We start from the raw sequence: 21656 nt of genomic DNA, 5'->3' as shown, positions 1-21656 counted from the left end.
ATTGAAAGATTGCATTTATGCCAGAGTGGGATAAAAATGAAAGAGCAGTTCCCAAAGAGAATTGAAATTCATCTGAGAAGTGAAGTTTAATGGGGAAATATTTATTTCAGCAAAGAAGTGGGATTTTTGTTTCGTTTTGGTTTTGAGATGGGGTCTCTTTCTGTCACCCTGACTGGAATGCAGTGGTGCAATCATGGCTCACTGCAGCCACGACCTCCCGGGCTCCAGCAATTCCCCTACCTCAGCCTCCAGAGTAGCTGGACCTTAAGGTGTGTGTCACCATCCCTGGCTATTTAAAGTTTTGTTGTTGTTGTTGTTGTTGTTGTTGTTGTAGAGATAGGGTCTCACTGTGTTGCCTAGGCTCATCTCAAACTCCTGGACTCAAGCAATCCTTCCTCCTTGGCTGCCCACAGTGCTAGGATTACAGGTGTGAGATCACACCCAGGCAGCAGTGGGTTTTACTGAGATATGTTAGATTGTAAGGAATTGAGGTGTAAGGATGGGGATAAGATAAGCTGTTGGACTTGGGAGATGAGAAGAATTAGAAAAGAATTTCAGAATTGGAGAGCTAGAGGTAACCATACAAATCATTTAAATAATTGGTAATATGAATATGCCATTGAGTTTTTTCTGGGTTCAATTCATGAGATTGTTTTACAACTTTATTGTTTCCTGAAGACAGTGAATTAGGCTGCACATATGCCATTCCATTTTGTAGATTCAGATGTACAGAAGAACCTGATAACCTCTGGTATGTATGTGAAAGGAACTACTCTTAGGCTACTGAATTTTAATGATAATGTGATTCTATAAAGTTTCTGTTTATTGAAATGTGTGGGAGAAAAACAAAGTATATAGAATTCTAATTAAAATATGTATGTCTGTGCATATTTTATCATCCTGTAGAGTGATTTTGCAGGGTCAACCTGAGATGCTCTTGAGTATCAAAGCTCATGTGGTTGAGCAGATTATTGAATTATTAAACATGAGTAGTGACAGAAGGCTGGAATGCATACACTTTGGTCCTGTTTTCTTCGGATCATCAAAAATTAGACATGCACGTATATATAATAATAGCCCAGAGCCCGTAAATTGGGTGGCCATAATGCAAGATGATGCCGTGGGAGAAGAATTGGTAAGTAAATGGTGTGACAGGGGATATCAGGTATTATGATTTAAAAGAAATTGTGTTGAATCTACTAATAACCAACAAGCTTTTTAATTATTCAAAATATCTTTTAACATGGGCAGAGAGATTTGATTTCATGTGTATCCAATAGCAACCTCAAAAAATTCAGAAATTAAGCTAACATTTATAGTAATATATATCTGAAGTAAACCAGACAAGTGCTTCTTATAGATCAGTGGCTAATTGAAGGTATTTCTGTTCTCATCAATTTTTTAATCCTTTTTCAAATTGTATGATGTGCCTTGGTCAAATTTATGTGACTTTAAAGATAGATATTTGCTATTTCCTAGCTTCTGGAATTTCAATAATTATTTTGTAACCTCCTCAAAAAAATTTTTTGTGTTTTGCCTTAATACTCTTTTATATTTGACTTTATATTACAGGGTACAGATACTCGACAAAGAACAGATATTGCTTTAAATAATCTCACCTACACAAGAAAAATAAAGAACATGGATACTACTCCCATTATCTCCTGTCTTCCTAATGAAGGGACTTTACAACCTTATCAAAAGACTGTAATTACATTTTGTTTCACCCCAAAGTAAGCAAAAATTAATTTCATTGTAATGTTAAGTATTAATGGAAAGTATATTAACCACACTTTAATCAGATTCACTTTAATACTGTAATAGTAAAACTTGCCAGAAGGCACAAATCAGATTTTTCTTGTCATGGTTCTAGATGTTTCTAACATGGTTAGTAATATTTCTGATAATTCTAAATGTGGTTCTAAATACTTCATGTAAAGTTAAAAATCTCCCTAGACCTTGTGGAAATGGGGTGGTGGAAGTGCAAGTTTTGAGTTGTTTTGGAGTGTGGCCCCAAACTGTTTGTGCAGTCAAGACTTTGTTGTCCCCATGAATAGTCGGGTGTATGCAGCATGTCGTAGGTCCCTCCAAAGAGGATGCAATGCTTCTGGCAGGGCAAAATTATTGCTGACTATCCTAAGTATTAAACCTATAGCACCTTCCAGGGATCCAGCCAAACTTGTTTGCTGAAATTCATACAGACTTTTAGCACTTGAGCCAGAGTACATTTTTCATAATTCCATGAACTTTGTTTTGTTATTAAATTTGAAGAACGTGCTGTTTTAAATATAGAATAGCAATTTCAGTGACACCTTGATAGGTTGTAATATGTGTGAACTGATTCAATTGCAAGAATATTTTCCCTTGTTTGTGAGAGGGTAATGTTTAATGTACTTCTTTTTTGTGGAACAGGGTTGCCTGTTGACGACTGAGCTTGCTTTAACTTAAAGAGGTTAATAAATCAAGTAATTGTTCTATATGTAAATCCACAATTGCCTTATTAATGATACCTTCATACAAGTAGTTTCTTTGGTGAATCTGTAAGATTCTGTTTAATACACAATCTTTGAAATTTCAAATATCGTATTCTTTTTCATGGCAGTATGTTAACTTGAGAGTCTAGCATAGAATCATAGGTATATGTATGATTTGAAGTCTTAGTTAAATGTGTTCTGACCACACTATTTGTATTTATATTTAATATTATGTGTCAGTCTTTTGTAAATGTAATTGGGTTTGCACTACTAGAGAGCTGACCTCTAAGTAAGGCAGGTAAAAATAGCCAATGGCAGACCTATGACATAAACCATCTCTGCCTTTGCTCCTATTTCCCTTCTTCCTAGCCTTCCTTTCCTTTTCTCCTCAAAATTTAACTGTCAGCAATTCTTGTTCTCCAAATTACTTGTCCACAATAAGAGCATGGCTGGCAATATGCGCTTAGTATATTGGGGAAGACAAATTTGTAACAAATGTTTTTTATTATGCCCAAGAGTAAGATGGACTATTGTAAAGAATTAATCAGAGTCCTTAGTTAGAGATGAATTTTGCCTGGAAAGAAAATTCTTTGCAGAGAAAGTGGCATTTGAGCTAGACCTTGATAACTTGGTATATTTAAATTACTCTTGCCTTGGCGATGTTGGCACGAACTCATTTTTCTCAGCTTTATACTCTGTAGCCTTCTTTTGGCAAATCTCTCTGGCTGTGCAATAAATTTGGATAATGGATTACAGTTGTATTTTCATTCCTTAACATTCCTTTGCTTTCATAGATTTAAAGATTGGATTGATACTTCGTCTTACAAGGTGATAAAGTATATCACCTTTGCTTTAAAAATAACTCATTGTAATTTTTTTACAGGCTAATGGCTGATAGTAAAAAGGATATTGGACCTTCATACAGGCAGGACTATGCTCTCTTTTTGAGATTTGAGTCCGTAGGAAGTAAAGATGGATTTTTGAGAGATGATGACTATAAAACCATCAAAAGTAAGTGTGAAATTAACAAAATTATAAAATCCATAGCCATTTAAATTGTTTAAAAATTTGAACATGAATATCTGTAGAGACAATCTAATAAAATATATAATTATTGAATAGAAAAAAAAGCAAACATGTTCAAGAGACCTTAAAGAGTGTCATCTGTGGCATGTTAAGAAGTCAACTTCACAATCATTGACATAATAATTTTCCAGGTTAGAAGTTAGATTACTTTATAATTTTAAATGATGTTAGATAAACATGATGATCTAGAGTTTAAGGAATAAGAAAACAAACAAAAACACCCGGATTTCTTTTCTATGTATGCCTAGGTTTTTTCTCAGGGATTGGTATGGGACAAATGACCCATTCCATCTCTACTAATCCTTCAGCTCTCTTAGAATCTACAAATAGGAACAGTAAAAAACAAGATCTAGAGATCTAGTTAGTAGGGTACAGGACAGTGTTATTGGATACTGATAATTGCACATGTTTTGCAGGCCACATGTCAATATGCCTTATATGTTTTTATATTCTCGAGTTATATTAGGTTGGTTGTAGTGAGGAAAAAAATGGAATGGGACTTGGAGTTCAGCTTAGCAAGACATATCAAAGAGAAAACAGAGAATTAGGAAGGTTAGGAATCAAATCCAGGAAAATGAGCTATACCAAGGAGGGATTAGATCACCATCCTGGATATTTATGCAAATCGAGTATGTCAGTATAAGTGATATTGAGCAGGATTTAACTGTATTCATTGGGCATAAATGGATTGTTCTGTTACTATTTACATTGTGTTTTGTGATATTGAGCTATGTCTGCTGATCCTAGACAGCAATGGGAATTCCACATTTGTACAAAGTTTACAGATTAATCCAGTTTTGAATAGCCAGGGATGGAGTTACTAGGTTTGCCTTAAAGGTAATTTGGAGTCTAAGATTGGCTACTAAGAGCATTGGTGAAAAAAATGCAAACTCTTTTTCTTTGGTTCTAGTTACACTGCTCTCTCTCTGCAAAATTGTTCTTCTGCTATCATCTTTCTAGTTTCCCAAAAACTTCGTGTTTATATTTTTGCCCAGCTTCTATTCCATTGTCCATTATTCTAATTACTCTTTTTCATGTGCACTTATATCTGTTGGTCTGTCTCCCACAGTGACGGAGTAAAAAGCCTCTAATTCTATGAAATTCAACTTTCAGCTTACATTGGGTCTGCACATGGGAATCTGATTGTGTTGGAGAAAAACACACAACCTTGTTGAGGGGTTTCACTTTGTATCTATAATCACTAATCCCAAGTGAGCCCTTTAAGCTGTTTGGCATTCCTATTGCATTCACCCATTCATTCACTCTTACACAATCTGAGATGAATATCACGCACCTTTTATTCTCTCCTCAAGTGTCCACTCTTTCCTCCTTCATCTTCACTCGTAAGCTTGAACACAGAGTGGTCTAGTAGACATTTCCATAAGAATACCTACTAGGTATCTCAACTTAACATGTCGCAAACAGAACTCCTGATTTTTCCACAACCGGCTCCTCCTTCAGTCTCTTGTTTCAAGAAATGGCAATTCCATCATTTTGGTTGCTAAGGCAAAAAACTTAAGAGTCCTCCTTTATCACTTCTTCATTTCCCTATTCTGTGTCCAATGTATCAGCAAATCTTAAGTTTACCCTCAAAAACATATCTAAAATCTGACAATTTTTCACCATTTTTCTGCTCTTCTCCTCCAGCCATTTGTTCTTTAAAGTCGTTTGAACATGACAGACAAGTTCCTGCCTTAGCGTATTTGTGCTTGCTGTTCTCTCTGCCTGGAATAAACGTTTCCTAGATTTTCACATTTTTTTCCAGACTCCCTTTATATCTTGGCTCAAGTATCTCCCTATTAGAGAGGCCTTTTTGGACATCTCTACATAAAACAGAATCCCCAAGACCTTGTACTCTGTCTCAACCTGTCTTACCTTTATGCATAATACTTATCTTCTATGAAATGCTGTGTAAACATATAACATTATTTGTTTGATTATTGTCAATATCACCTCACTAGAATGTACAGTCCGTAAGAGCAGGAATGTTGTCTTTTATTCACTGCTGTATCCGCAAGGTGTGACACAGAGAAGACACTAATTGTGTTGAATGAAAAGATTGAACGAGCTACCCAATTTGCATTAGGTCTTTCAGATAACAGATAGACTAAGCAAATATATTCTGGATTCCCCAAACGCTTTTTATGTTCAACAGCTATTATTGCTTTTACAGGTGAACGATTTCAGAAAATGGAATTAGCACTGACGGGCACAGGACTTCCTGTGTTACTACAGTTTGATCCAGGACCAGTTCTTAATTTTAAACCTTGTTTCATGGGTGAACGTTCAGAAATTCAGTGTATCATAAAAAATCAGTGCGAATTACTTCCTGTGACGTACCACTTTAAAAAAACTGCAAATTTTGAAATTGATCCTGTAAAGGGCGAGATTAACAGAGGGGGTATGGTGGTAAGATAATTTTTCTTTGCTTTTATATGGCAGCTAACATTTTAAGGTGTGCTAAAATGCTATGCAGAGGATTAGAAACAACATGTGTTCTACCAGTGTTTATAAATTGTTTCTCTTCTGTGGCCTAGTTATGAAGATTTTTGTATTGGTACTCATATAGAATCCATAATGATTTGTTAAGTGCCTGTTATGTGCCAGTGAAAGCATTTGGCACCAGGGAATTTAAAGAAATGCAAAACATAATTACTTCCTCTAAAATGTTAGACATATGCACAGGTAGGTATGGCTTAAGGAGAATATAAAACATGTTAAAGTTGTAACAAGGTGATATAGAAACTCAAATAACAGAATGTTTACTTCTAACCAGATAGAAAGGTCTCCATAGCAGAGTAATGTATGAGCCAGACATTGAAGCTTGAGTAGAATTTTGAAGTTTGAAACGGGTGATACTTACCAGGCCTAGAACTTGTACTGCTGGTACAAAGCAGAAAAAGAGAACGCCAAGGCATACCTGTGAGCACTAGGTCAGCTTCTGGTTGTCAGGAGCTGTGTTTCTTTTAATTGCTGCAAAGGTAACTCTTTCCCATATCCTCTAAACCATGGGTTAAAAGACGATGGTCCACAGGTCAAATATGGCCTGATGCCTGTTTTGGTAATTAGTGTTTTTGGAATATAGCGACTCTTATTTGTTCACCTATTGTCTAAGGCTGTTTTCATACAGAAAGACAGAGTTGGCCAGGCGCGGTGGCTCACACCTGTAATCCCAGTACTTTGGGAGGCCGAGGCAGGTGGATCATAAGTCAAGAGATCGAGACCATCCTGGCCAACGTGGTGAAACCCCGTCTCTACTAAAAATATGAAAATTAGCCGGGCATGGTGGCACGTGCCTCTAGTCCCAGCTACTCGGGAGGCTGAGGCAGGAGAATTGCTTGAACCTGGGAGGCGGACGTTGCAGTGAGCTGAGATCACACCACTACACTCCAGCCTGGCGACAGGGCAAGACTCCGTCTCAAAAAAACAAACAAACAAAAAAAGACATACTTGAGTGGTTGTGGGAAAACCTATGCCCCATGAAACCGAAAGCATTCACTGTCCGGCAATTTACAGAACACGTTTGCTGAACCCTGCCTTAAATATAGCAAACATGAGTGCTTTCAGTTCCTCCCCAGTTTCTTATGTTACCATATTTCTTCCACTGCAGTGATGCAGTTCATAAAGTTATTGAAGGAAGCTTTCTTCCAATTGCAGTTAAGAACTATTGTATACATATTTATATACATGCAGCTCCTATTTATATCTCTTACTGCTTCATTAGTATGACTCTGTCCCTCCAAATTTGGATAGATGTTATCAGTTTTCATAGAATAGCAACAAATGTTAGCCACTTTATACTAAATGTTTTCTTTTTAACTGCTTCCTAGATTTCCTGTAGTCCAAGTCTCTTAAGCCTACCAACTCAATTATTTTTCTCCAGTAACATATGCACCTTTCAAAGCATATCTAATAGCTAACTCCCCAATATTATTTTTAGCCCTCTACATTTATGAATTTTTCCAACACTAATAATTTTCAAATTAGTAAAAATGTGAATGTAAGAAGTATAGTAGACACTGGAGAAGTGTGGCCTGCACAGACTGGTCAAATGGCCTTTGACTATTTAGAAGTGTGATAAGATTATTCTTTTTAAATAACAACTTTATTGATATGTAATTCACATACCATAAAATTCACACATTGAAGTATACAATTCGGTGACATTAATATGTTCAGAGACTGCACACATCAGCACTAATTCCACAACGTTCTCTTCATCCCAAAAAGAAACTCCATGTCCATTAACAGTCATTCCCCTTCTCCTCATTCATCAGCCTCTGGCAAGTATTAATCTATTCTCTGTGTCAGTAGGTTTTCCAGTTGGGGTCATTTTCTATAAATATTATATTTATATAAGGCATTTTGTGTATGGCTTCTTTCATTTAGCATAATATTTTCAAGGTTCATGCACATTGTAATATGTATTAATGCTTCATTTTTATAGCCAAATTATATTTTTTGTATGGATATACCACCTTTTGTTTATCCAGTCATCAACTGAGGGACATTTGGGTTGTTTCCACCTTTTGGCTATAATGAATAATGCTGCTATAAACATTCATGTACAACTTTTTGTTTGGACAGATGTTTAATATTGTTGAAATACACCTAAGAGTGGAATTGTTGGGGTCATATGAAAATCCTATGTTTAACTTTTTAAGAAACTGTCATACTATTTTCCAGAGTGACCGTACCATTTTATATTCCTACCAGCAATAAATGAACATTCCAATTTACCCATACCCTCCACCACACTAGTTAATGTACTTCTTTTTTTGTTATAGCCATCCCAATGGGTACAAAGTGGCATGTCCTTATGGTTTTCATTTAAATATCCCCAGTAACTAATGATGATGAATATCTTTTCATGTACTTATTGTCCATTTGTATATTTTCTTTGGAGAAATATTTATGCATATCTATGATAGGCAGAATACTGGCCCCCTAAAATATATCTATCCTAATCTCTAGAAATTATGAGCATGTGATGTTCTATGGCAAAGCAGAATTCAGGTTTAACTTGAAATTAAGATCATTAATCAACCCACCTTAAAATAGGAAAATTAGCCTGGATTATCCAGGTGAACCCTAAATATGCTCTCAGGTTCCTTAAAAGTGGAATTAGAGGACAGAAAATATGTCAGTGTCAAAGTAATGGAAGACTTTACTGTCCACTGATTTCTGGCTCTGAAGGTGGAAGGGGGTGGGGTGCATAAGTTGAGGAATGGGATAGCTTCTGGAATCTGGAAAAGGCAAGAAAGCAGATTCTCTGCTAGAGTTTCCAGAAATAAACAGTCCTGCTGACACCTTGATTTTCATCCTGTGTTAGACTTCTGACAAGTGTAAGGTAAGAAATTTGAGTTATTTTAGTCAACAAGTTTTTTGGTAATTTTTTATTGCCAAAATAGAAAACTAATAGAATATATTTTACTATTTTTTAAATTGGGCTGTCTTTTTGTTATGGAATTGCAAGAGTTCTTTATATATTCTCAATACAAGTCCTTTGACAGATACAGAAATCACAAATATTGTATTCCATCCTGTGGATTGTCTTCCCACTTTCTTGATAGTTACCTTTGAAGGATAAAAGTTATACTTTTCATTAAGTTCAATTTATCTATTTTTTTCTTTTGTCTCTTATGCATTTAGTATCATATCTAAGTAGTCATATACTGTCTGAGGTCATTAAGTTTTGTTCCCATGTTTTTCTGTAGGAATTTTAGCTCAAACTTTTATTTACTTTTTATTTTTAATTTTTTAAATTTTTTAATTTTTTATTTTATTTTTTAAATAGTATTATTATTATACTTTAAGTTTTAGGGTACATGTGCACAATGTGCAGGTTTGTTACATATGTATACATGTGCCATGTTGGTGTGTTGCACCCATTAACTCATCATTTAACATTAGGTGTATCTCCTAATGCTATCCCTCCCCCCTTCCCCCATCCCACAGCAGTCCCCGGAGTGTGATGTTCCCCTTCATGTGTCCATGTGTTCTCATTGTTCAGTTCCCACCTATGAGTGAGAACATGCAGTGTTTGGTTTTTTGTCCTTGCGATAGTATGCTGAGAATGATGGTTTCCAGTTTCATCCATGTCCCTACAAAGGACATGAACTCTTCATTTTTTATGGCTGCATAGTATTCCATGGTGTACATGTGCCACATTTTCTTTTTTTTTTTTTTTTTTTTTGAGACGGAGTCTCGCTCTGTTGCCCAGGCTGGAGTGCAGTGGCGCAATCTCGGCTCACTGCAAGCTCTGCCTCCCGGGTTCACGCCATTCTCCTGCCTCAGCCTCTCCAAGTAGCTGGGACTACAGGCGCCCGCCACCACGCCTGGCTAATTTTTTTGTATTTTTATTAGAGATGGGGTTTCACCGTGGTCTCGATCTCCTGACCTCGTGATCACCCCACCTCGGCCTCCCAAAGTGCTGGGATTACAAGCGTGAGCCACCGCGCCCGGCCACATTTTCTTAATCCAGTCTATCGTTGTTGGACATTTAGGTTGGTTCCAAGTCTTTGCTATTGTGAATAGTGCTGCAATAAACATATGTGTGCATGTGTCTTTACAGCAGCATGATTTATAATCCTTTGGGTATATACCCAGTAATGGGATGGCTGGGTCAGATGGTATTTCTAGTTCTAGATCCCTGAGGAATCGCCACACTGACTTCCACAATGGTTGAACTAGTTCACAGTCGCACCAACAGTGTAAAAGTATTCCTATTTCTCCACATCCTCTCCAGCACCTGTTGTTTCCTTACTTTTTAATGATGGCCATTCTAACTGGTGTGAGATGGTATCTCATTGTGGTTTTGATTTGCATTTCTCTGATGGCCAGTGATGAGCATTTCTTCATGTGTTTTTTGGCTGCATAAATGTCTTCTTTTGAGAAGTGTCTGTTCATGTCCTTTGCCCACTTTTTGATGGGGTTGTTTGTTTTTTTCTTGTAAATTTGTTTGAGTTCATTGTAGATTCTGGATATTAGCCCTTTGTCAGAAGACTAGGTTGCGAAAATTTTCTCCCATTGTGTAGGTTGCCTGTTCACTCTGATGGTAGTTTCTTTTGCTGTGCAGAACTCTTTAGTTTAATTAGATCCCATTTGTCAATTTTGGCTTTTGTTGCCCTTGCTTTTGGTGTTTTAGACATGAAGTCCTTGCCCAGGCCTATGTCCTGAATGGTATTGCCTAGATTTTCTTCTAGGGTTTTTATGGTTTTAGGTCTAACATGTAAGTCTTTATTCCATCTTGAATTGATTTTTATATCAGGTGTAAGGAAGGGATCCAGTTTCAGCTTTCTACATATGGCTAGCCATTTTTCCCAGCATCATTTATTAAATAGGGAATCCTTTTCCCATTACTTGTTTTTGTCAGGTTTGTCAAAGATCAGATGGTTGTAGATATGCAGCATTATTTCTGAGGGCTCTGTTCTGTTCCATTGATCTATATCTCTGTTTTGGTACCAGTACCATGCTGTTTTGGTTACTGTAGCCTTGTAGTATAGTTTGAAGTCAGGTAGCGTGATACCTCCGGCTTTGTTCTTTTGGCTTAGGATCAACAGAATATACATTTTTTTTCAGCACCACACCACACCTATTCCAAAATTGACCACATAGTTGGAAGTAAAGCACTCCTCAGCAAATGTAAAACAACAGAAATTATAACAAACTGTCTCTCAGACCACAGTGCAATCAAACTAGAACTCAGGATTAAGAAACTCACTCAGAACTGCTCAACTACATGGAAACTGAACAACCTGCTCCTGAATGACTACTGGGTACATAATGAAATGAAGGCAGAAATAAAGATGTTCTTTGAAACCAACGAGAACAAAGACACAACATACCAGAATCTCTGGGACACATTCAAAGCAGTGTGTAGAGGGAAATTTATAGCACTAAATGCCCACAAGAGAAAGCAGGAAAGATCCAAAATTGACACCCTAACATCACAATTAAAAGAACTAGAAAAGCCAGAGCAAACACATTCAAAAGCTAGCAGAAGGCTAGAAATAACTAAAATCAGAGCAGAACTGAAGGAAATAGAGACACAAAAAACCCTTCAAAAAATTAATGAATCCAGGAGCTGGTTTTTTGAAAAGATCAACAAAATTGATAGACCACTAGCAAGACTAATAAAGAAGAAAAGAGAGAAGAATCAATTAGACGCAATAAAAAATGATAAAGGGGATATCACCACCGATTCCACAGAAATACAAACTACCATCAGAGAATACTACAAACACCTCTATGCAAATAAACTAGAAAATCTAGAAGAAATGGATAAATTCCTCGACAAGTACACCCTCCTAAGACTAAAGCAGGAAGAAGTTGAATCTCTGAATAGACCAATAACAGGCTCTGAAATTGTGGCAATAATCAATAGCTTACCAACCAAAAAAAGTCCAGGACCAGATGGATTCACAGCCGAATTCTACCAGAGGTACAAGGAGGAGCTGGTACCATTCCTTCTGAAACTATTCCAATCAATAGAAAAAGAGGGAATCCTCCCTAACTCATTTTGTGAGGCCAGCATCATCCTGATACCAAAGCCGGATAGAGACACAACCAAAAAAGAGAATTTTCGACCAATATCCTTGATGAACAGTGATGCAAAAATCCTCAATAAAATACTGGCAAACTGAATCCAGCAGCACATCAAAAAGCTTATCCACCATGATCAAGGGGGCTTCATCCCTGGGATGCAAGGCTGTTTCAACATATGCAAATCAATAAATGCAATCCAGCATATAAACAGAACCAAAGACAAAAACCACATGATTATCTCAATAGATGCAGAAAAGGCCTTTGACAAAATTCAACAACGCTTCATGCTAAAAACTCTCAATAAATTAGGTATTGATGGGATGTATCTCAAAATAATAAGAGCTATCTATGACAAACGCACAGCCAATATCATACCGAATGGGCAAAAACTGGAAGCATTCCCTTTGAAAACTGGCACAAGACAGGGATACCCTCTCTCACCACTCCTATTCAACATAGTGTTGGAAGTTCTGGCCAGGGCAATCAGGGAGGAGAAGGAAATAAAGGGTATTCAATTAGGAAAAGAGGAAGTCAAATTGTCCCTGTTTGCAGATGACATGATAGTATATCTAGAAAACCCCATTGTCTCAGCCGAAAATCTCCTTAAGCTGATAAGCAACTTCAGCAAAGTCTCAGGATACAAAATCAATGTACAGAAATCACAAGCATTCTTATACACCAATAACAGACAGAGAGCCAAATTATGAGTGAACTCCCATTCACAATTGTTTCAAAGAGAATAAAATACCTGGGAATCCAACTTACAAGGGATGCAAAGGACCTCTTCAAGGAGAACTACAAACCACTGCTCAATGAAATAAAAGAGGATACAAACAAATGGAAGAACATTCCATGCTCATGGGTAGGAAGAATCAATATCGTGAAAATGGCCATACTGCCCAAGGTGATTTATAGATTCAATGCCATCCCCATCAAGCTACCAATGACTTTCTTCACAGAATTGGAAAAAGCTATTTTAAAGTTCATATGGAACCAAAAAAGAGCCCGCATCACCAAGTCAATCCTAAGCCAAAAGCTCAAACTTTTAAATCTGTTTGTTGGCTGGGCATGGTGGCTCAGGCCTGTAATCCCAGCACTTTGGGAGGCCAAGGCAGCCAGATCACGAGCTCAGGAGTTCGACAGCAGCCTGACCAACGTGGTGAAACCCCATCTCTACTAAAAATACAAATATTAGCTGGGCGTGGTGGCGTGGGCCCGTAATCCCAGCTACTCAGGAGGCTAAGGCAGGAGAATCACTTGAACTGGGGAGGCGGAGGTTGCAGTGAGCCAAGATCGCACCCAGGCTGCACTCCAGCCTGGGTGACAGAGCGAGAGTCCGTCTCAAAAAAAAAAAAAAATCTATTTGTTACTTTTTGTAAATGGCATGATTTAGAGGTTGAAATGTATTCTTTTTCATAGAGATGTCAAGTTATCACAGAATGTTGTCGCATATATAAAAAACAATTGAACGTGAATATAAGGATTTCTAGACTAAAAATTCTATTTTGCATATCTGTATTTATCCTATGTCAATACTACAATGTATTAATTACTGTAGCTTTTTTTTTTTTTTTTTTTTCCCGAGACAAGGTACTTCACCATGTTGGCCAGGCTGGTCTCGAGCTGCTGACCTCAAGTGATCCGCCCGCCTCAACCTCCCAAAGTGGTGGGATTACAGGTGTGAGCCACTGTGCCAGGCCTGTAATTACTGCAGGTTTATGGTGCTTTTTGAATTTGGGAAATATGAGCCTTCTAAATTTTTTCTTTTTAAAGAACATTTTTGCCTACTGTGAGATGCTTGCAAATACATATGAACTTTAACATTAGCTTGCTAATTTCTGCAAAAAAAAAAAGACAGCTGGAGTTTTGAAAAGAATTACGTTGAATTTGTAAATCTATTTAGGGAATATTGCCATTTTAACAATATTACATCCTGTGATCCAGAAGATTGTATGTCTTTACACTTATTTATGTCTTCTTTAATGCCTTTTAATAATGTTTATAGTATTCAGTGTACAAGTCTTGCAATTATTTTAAAAATTTATTTCTAAATATTCTATCCTTATTTGATGCTATGTAAATGAAATAGAATTCTTAGTTTTATTTCTGGATTATTCATTGCTAGTATATATAAGTGCATTTGTTTTCTGCATATTGACCTTGTATTCTGCAAATTTGCTGAACTCATTTATTAGTTCTGGTAGTTTTTTGTTGGATTCTTTGGGATACAAGATCATGTCACCTGTAAATGGAGGTCATTTTACATCTTTCTTTCTAGTCTGGATTCATTTTATTAACTTATTTTCTTACCTACTTGTCCTAGCTAGAACCTCTAGTACAATATTAAAGAGCAAAGGCAAAAGGGGTATCTTGTCTTGCTCCTGATCTAAGGGGAAATCATTTAGTTTCTTACCAAGTTTGATGTTAGCTGTAAGTTTTTCATTGACTGCCTTTATAAACTTGAGGGAGTTCCCTTCTATTCCTAGTTTGTTGCGTGTTTCTATTATGGAAGTGTATTTTGTCAACTACTATTTCTGTGTCTATTAAAATGATAATGTGGTTTTGTCCTTTATTCTATTAAGATTGTGCATTACATTGACATATGGATGTTAAACTTGAAATCATACCTGTACATAGTATATAATCTTTTCTACATTTTGCTGGTTTCAGTTTGATAGTATTTTATTGAGGATTTTTGCATATATACTCATAAGGGACATAGGAATGCAGATTTTTAAAAAATATTTTTGAATTTGGCATCAGAATAAAACCAGTGCCACAGAATGAATTGAGAAGTACACTCTTCTTTTAAATTTTTTGTAAATGCTTGTGAAGGACTGGCACTAATTCTTTAAACGGTTGGTAGAATTTACCACCAAAGCCATTTTGTCCTGGGATTTTCTTTGTCAGAAATTTTTTGGCTATTAATTCAATCCCTTTATTTGTTGTGGGGCTATTCATATTATCCATTTTTTCTTGAGTCAGTTTTCTTTCTCTTCATAAGAATTTGCCCATGTCATTTAGGTTATCTGATTTGTTGGTATTCAGTTGTTGATCAAATAATCTTATACCTCTTTTTACTGGTGTAAAGCTGGTAGTGATGTCCTCTCTTGTATTCCTGATTTTAGCAAAGTTTAGTCATCTCTTTTTTTGCTTATTAAGTCTAGTTAAAATTTTTTCAGTGTTGTTAATCATTTCGAAGATATAGTTTCAGGACTGTTGATTTTTTCCTAACATTTTCTATTATCTTTATTATTTATTACTGCTTTTGTGTTTATTGTTCCTTTTCTTCTACTCACTTTGAATTTACTTTGTTCTTTTTTTTAATTTCCTAAGGTGGATGGTTAGAATATTGATTAAAGTCCTTTTTAGAAAATACATTTGTTTATAACCATAAATTTCTGTCTTGTCACTGCTTTTTCTGCATTTCATATGTTTTGGTATGTTGTGTTTTAGTTTTTCTTCATCTCAAAATAATGTTGAATTCCCCTTGTGGTTTTATTCTTTGATCTATTGGTTATTTAGACATGTATTGCTTAATTTCCAAAATGTGTGAATTTTTCACATTTTCTTCTCTTATTCATTTTAATTTCATTGCATTTTGGTTGGAAAACATACTGCACAGATTTCAATCCTTTTAAATTATTGAGGCTTATTTCATAGACTAACATAGTCTATATTTAAAATGTTTCATTCAAAGTGCGAGTGTGTACTTTGGAAAAATGTGCATTCTACTGTAGTTGGGTAAAATGTTCTACAGGTATATTTTGGGTCTAATTGGTTTATGATGTTTTTCAGTTCTCTGTTCTTTGTTGATCATATGCTTAGTTTTTCTAATCATTATTGGAAGTGGGGTATCAAAGTCTCCCACTATTATAGTTGAATTGCCTATTTCTTCACTTTTGTCAGTTTTTTGATGTTATTAGGTACATATATGGTTATAATATACATTCCTGATGTCTTGACCCTTTTATCATTATAAAATGCTTTTTTCAATGTAGAACTTTTTCTATCAATATCTATTTTGTCTTATATTAGTATAGGCACCCTGCTCTCTTTTGGATATTGTTTGCATATGACATATCATTTTGCCATCCTTTCACTGTCAACCTATTTGTATCTTTGTATACAATGTGTACCTCTTGTGGGAAATATATAGATTATGTGTTATTGCCTACTCCACCAATCTCTGCTTTTTGACTGCACAATTTAATCCATTTATGTGTATCCATTTATCTATTGATGAACACTTAGGTTGATTGCGTATTTTGGCTATAGAATGATGCTGCAGTTAACATGAGAGTGAAGATATCTCTTCAACATGATGATTTCATTCACCTTGGATAAATAAAATGTGGTGTGTGCGTTTATGTGTATGAATACTATACAGTCTTAAAAAAATAAGGAAATCTTGTCATTTGCGAAACATGGACGAACTTCGAGGATGTTATGCTAAGTGAAATAAGACATACTCAGAAAGACAAATACTGCGTGGCTACACTTATATGTGGAATTAAAGTTGAACTCATGGAAGCAGATAGTAAAATTGTGGTTGCCAGGGGCAGTGGATGGCGAATAAGGAGATGTCAATCACAGAATACAAAATTTCAGTTAGACAGAATGAATAAGTTTTGGGAGTCTATTGTACAGAATGGCGACTATGGTTAATAAGAGGGTATAAATATTTTCACCACAAAACAGTAAGGATATATTATTTAGCTTTAATTAATTGTTTCAAAATTACATCAAAATTACATATTAAATACTATATATTTACTATATATTTGTATACGAACAATTTTTAATTATTAATTGTGCCTTAATAGAGCTGGGGGAAAGAAATGTAAAGAAAATCCATTTACTTTTTTCAAAAATTTTAATTTTTATTTCAAATTCTGGGGTATGTGTGCAGGATGTGCAGGTTTATTACATAGGTAAATGTGTGCCAATCCATTTATATGTAATGTTAATTACTAGTAACATAGGATTTGCATTTGCTATTTTTCTATTTGTTTTCTATAATTACATATCCTCCTAGTTTTCTATTATTTCATTACTGCTTTATTTTGTACTAAATAGATATTTTATAATATACCATTTTAATTTCGTCATTATTTATTTTACAAAACTTTAAAAACATTTAATATTCTTAGTGGCTGCCCTTTGGGTTACATTTAACATCTTTAACATAAAGCAGTCTCATTCACGTTAATGTCAACTTAATTTGTATAGTATACAAAAACTTTGCTCCAATAAAATTATGGTTCTTGTCTCCTCTTTGTGCTATTCTTGTCATACAAATAATATGTGCTTATTCTTTAAAAGCTCATCCATACTCTAATACTTATTTCTGTATGCATTGCTTTTTAAATCAGATAGGAGCAGGACAGCATTGCAAACAAAAGTACATTTATACTTTTATATTTATCTATGTAGGTGCTCTTAATTTCCTTGTCTGAATTTGAGTTACTATCAAGTGTCCTTTTACTTCGTTGTGAAGAATTTCCTTTATATTTTTGTGATGCAAATCTACTAATGATACATTCTCTTCATTTATATTTGTCTGGAAATGTCTTAATTTATACTTCAGTTTTGAATGATAGTTTTGCTAGTTATAGAATTTTGCATGTACAGTCTTTTTCCTTCAATATTGGAACACACCTCTCCACTGCCTTTTTGCCTTCAGTGTTTCCAATGAGAAGTTAGCTGTTCATTTCTCAAGAATCCTTCTCAAGTGATGATTACCTTTCTTCTTGCAGTTTTTCAGGATTCTCTGTCATTGGTTTTTGATAGTTTGACTTTGTTGTGTTTAGGTGTGGATCCATTTGATTTACCCTGCTTGGGTTTTGTTGAGTTTCTTTGATATGTAGATTGTCTTTAGTCAAGTTTTTGAACTTTTCATCTATTATTTCTTCAAATATTTTTTCTGACCTTTTCTTTCTCTCTTCTCCTTTTTAGACTCCCATCGTACATATGTGACTATGCTTGGTGGTGTCCCCAAAGTCTCTGAGACTCTGTTCTCTATTATTCATCCTTATGTATCTCTCTTCAATGTGAATAATTTCAAATGTCTTGTCTTCAATTTCATTGGTTAGTTTTTCTGCCAGTTCAAATCTGCTATTGAGTCCTTTACGTAAATTTAAAATTTTAGTTACATTACTCTTCAATTCCAGAGCATTTATTTGTTCTTTTTTCTAATTTCCACACTTTATTGAAATTGTGTATCTTGTGAGACATTGTTCACATACTTCCTTTAATTCTTTTGACCTGTTTCCCTTCAGTTCTTTGAAAATATTTGCAATAGTTAACTTATCATGTTTGTCTAATAAGTTCACCATTTGGATTTCCATAGGGACATTATGAACTACAGCTTTCCTAGGTATTGGCCATACTTTCCTGATTATTTGGGTGTCTCATATTTTTTTCATGTTGAAAACTGGGCATTTGACATAATATAATTTGGCAACTATGGAAATCAGCATCGCAGTATTTATTGTTGCTTTTTTGTTGTTGTTTTGTTTATTTAGTGATTCTCTAGACTAATTCTGTGAAAGCTTTTTCTTTATTGTGTGCAGCCAATAAAGTCTCTACTCAGTTAATTTAGTGTTCAGCTAATGATTAGATAGAGGTTCCCTTAAATTCCTTGAGTCAATAAGTCTCACAGCCTATATCAAGAACCTCTGTATAAGTAAGTATGCAGGGGCATGTCTGCAATATTCTGTCAAGTAGTTTACAACTCTTTCTAGTCTTTAATTCTTCCTTGTAAAGAGCCTCAAATTCAGCCATAGATGAGACATGAGAACTTTCTTAAATCTTTTCTGGGAACATACACAGTCCTGCAGATGTGTGTCACAATCTAGATTCCCAGGAATATTTCAGAACTTTTCAGATAGCATCTGAATATCTTGTTCCCAAGTGATTTTTAAATTTTTCTATTTGTGCATTTATTTATGAATAGCCTTCTTTTAGCCTTAAATGGTAATGCTACCTCAAGTTACTGAGAAGTTAAAAAATTGCTGCATATATGCATACACACAGTAATATATACCTATATATTTGACAGAACCCTGGAGAGAGAATTGTGCACACAGAGTGAACTCTGAATCGTGTGAGACAAAACAAATATGTACATCTCTCTGGTAGTGAGGCGTTTGGAGTGTTCCAAACTCATTCTTTTTCCTCTTTTGGCTACTAGGCTAATGGTTTTCACACACAGTTGCAAGGCTGTTGTTTTTCAAGGAGACCACAAAGCTGAATTTTAAAGAATGGGATTACATCAAGTAAAAATGGCACAGTCTTCTATTCCTTCAGAGATTCAACCTTTTTTCTTTAAGTAAATACTTCTTGGATTTTTGTGAGCCTTTAGGTAATCTTCAAATATCTGAAAGGACTACATTTTGACAATTTTTATTGCCAGTGTTCTCTTTCCTTTTCTGGAGAAGTGGGTTTTTGCAAGTCCTTAATCCACCATTCTGAATTTGCTTTGGTACTATGTTTAATTTTTCTTAATTTTCCAGTAATGAATATTTTAAAAGCTTGTCAATGCTGTATATTTCTGAAGTACTTTCATATTACCATTATGAACTAGCTTTCCTTGAAATTTTATTAACTTTTTTTTTTTAGATTTGCATTTAACTTTTTTTCTACCAATTTATTATTGGTTACTTTTCATCTTTTTTTTTTTAGGCTGTGATGTGTTCATTTGTTCCACATCAACTTGGAATCTTCAAAGTGAAGCAGGTGATAGAGATTATTGGTTTAGTGGCAGAAGAAGATTTGCAATCCTTATCGGTAAAATCTTTCCATCACGTATATTTAGTTTTCAACAGCACCTGCAAAGCTTCTACCAAGAAAGTTGTGATGAACTGTGATCCTGGTATGCTACTGTGTAATGCCCACCTGGCTTTGTTGTTATTGTTGTTAATTTAAGATTATTTTAATATACTAATTGCTTAATTACACACGCACATATATGTGTGAGAAGTGCTGTTAGCATTTCCCAGTGACCGAGCTGCAACTATCAGGTCTAAAGACATATATATATAAAATACTGTGGTCTGACCCAGGAGTTCTCATCTTTTAAGATGCGTCAAAATCACCTAAAAGGCCTGTTAAAACACATATCATTGGCTTACATCCCAGCAATGATTATTAAGCTTGTCCGTGTTACGGCCCAAAGACTCACATTTTTACAATGTTCCCAGTAGATGCTGACACTGCCATTACTGCCATTCTGAGGATTGCACTTTGAGTAGCACTGGTTTATTGATGTATACAGTTTATTTAATATTTTCATGGTTTTTATGTTTCATTCTTCTTAGTTTTGTTGTTGAGGGAGTTTATAATATAAACTGTTTTTGACTATTCCATGGATTTACTTGTTGCTACTGTTTTATCTAATTCCTCATTATCTTTTATATGTTGAACCTTATGAAGTTGCTGATTTTCAACTGTTTTGGACCAGCAAAAAATTTAGTTTCATATGGGTCAACCTAAATCCTTCAAGTTATCATATTTTATATTTTATATATGCATTTTTATTATTCATATTTTATTATTTTGCTAAATTGTGTTGTGTAGGTCTTTTTTATTAATGATTTGTATTTTCCAAATGTGTTTAGGAGTTGAGCATTTAAGTTAGAATCAATTATCTAGTATATTAATTAATTCATGGTTATTGTTTTTAAAGTTGAAATTAAAAATGCCATCTATAAACTTATATTCAATTCTATAAAAGGTATATTGCCTCCGATCCGTAATCCCAAGGGGAAGTTTGTGGTCAAAGACTTGGCAAAACGCAAGAATTATGCACCTGTAGCAATGCTTCAATCAGCCATGACACGCACTCACAATCATCGCTCATGTGAAGAGCCAGTGAAGGATGTGCTATTAGCCTTTCCCAATGACCGAGCTGCAACTATCAGGTCTAAAGACCATCATAAACATTTCAGGTAACATGAAATATTAAAACCTTGAAATTTGGAAAAGCATAACGGACAACGTGACATGCAGAAGTTTCATCAGATCCTGCTGTATAACACTAGTGATTGTGATAATAATAATAATAAAACTGCAATTATCTTTTCATTTTTTTTACATGGAGTGAGTTGGTTGTTGAATGCCACTGTGTTTGTTTTAGGTTAGAACCTCTTTTCACCTCAATATGTACTTGCCTGGAAGTGAATGGTATATAAAATGTTCTTAAAATATGCTATTGACAAGTATAGAAGAATAATACAAATAATCATCTTTGGAAATGTAACAGGTCCTCAGAGTAGTAATGTTTATTAAGTATGGTTGAAAGCTTGAGTTTATTTAAGCTAAAAAATAAAATAAAATTGTGTAAAACAATCATGGTTATCATCATCATCATCATCATCCTCATCATCGTCATCTTTGACCCCTTCAAAGGCACATTTTTAATAATCTTCCACAGAGTGAACTTACACCTCCCCAATTAGGATGATAAAAAGTGTTCAACCTCAGTTTATATTTATCCAAATCTCAAATAAATTACTGACTTTCCATTGGTTAGTGAGAAGTGAACCA

At 35.1% G+C, this 21656-nt stretch overlaps 1 protein-coding gene across 1 annotated transcript in view; it reads left to right on the top strand.

Moving 5' to 3' along the window:
• LOC100594975 (cilia- and flagella-associated protein 47) overlaps positions 1-21656 on the top strand; it is a 71904-nt gene that overhangs the window by 28253 nt on the left and 21995 nt on the right. The window contains exons 5-10 of the mRNA XM_030808416.1: positions 907-1135; positions 1573-1733; positions 3358-3485; positions 5734-5969; positions 19794-19983; positions 20845-21058. Of these exons, the coding sequence (XP_030664276.1) occupies positions 907-1135; positions 1573-1733; positions 3358-3485; positions 5734-5969; positions 19794-19983; positions 20845-21058 (1158 nt within the window). The remainder of the gene's footprint in view (positions 1-906; positions 1136-1572; positions 1734-3357; positions 3486-5733; positions 5970-19793; positions 19984-20844; positions 21059-21656) is intronic.

The sequence above is a fragment of the Nomascus leucogenys genome, unplaced genomic scaffold (genome assembly GCF_006542625.1).
Source record: "Nomascus leucogenys isolate Asia unplaced genomic scaffold, Asia_NLE_v1 Super-Scaffold_664, whole genome shotgun sequence".
Classification (NCBI taxonomy): domain Eukaryota; kingdom Metazoa; phylum Chordata; class Mammalia; order Primates; family Hylobatidae; genus Nomascus; species Nomascus leucogenys.
Note: the sequence above shows the minus strand (reverse complement) of the source record. Positions and strands in the feature narration are given on the sequence as shown.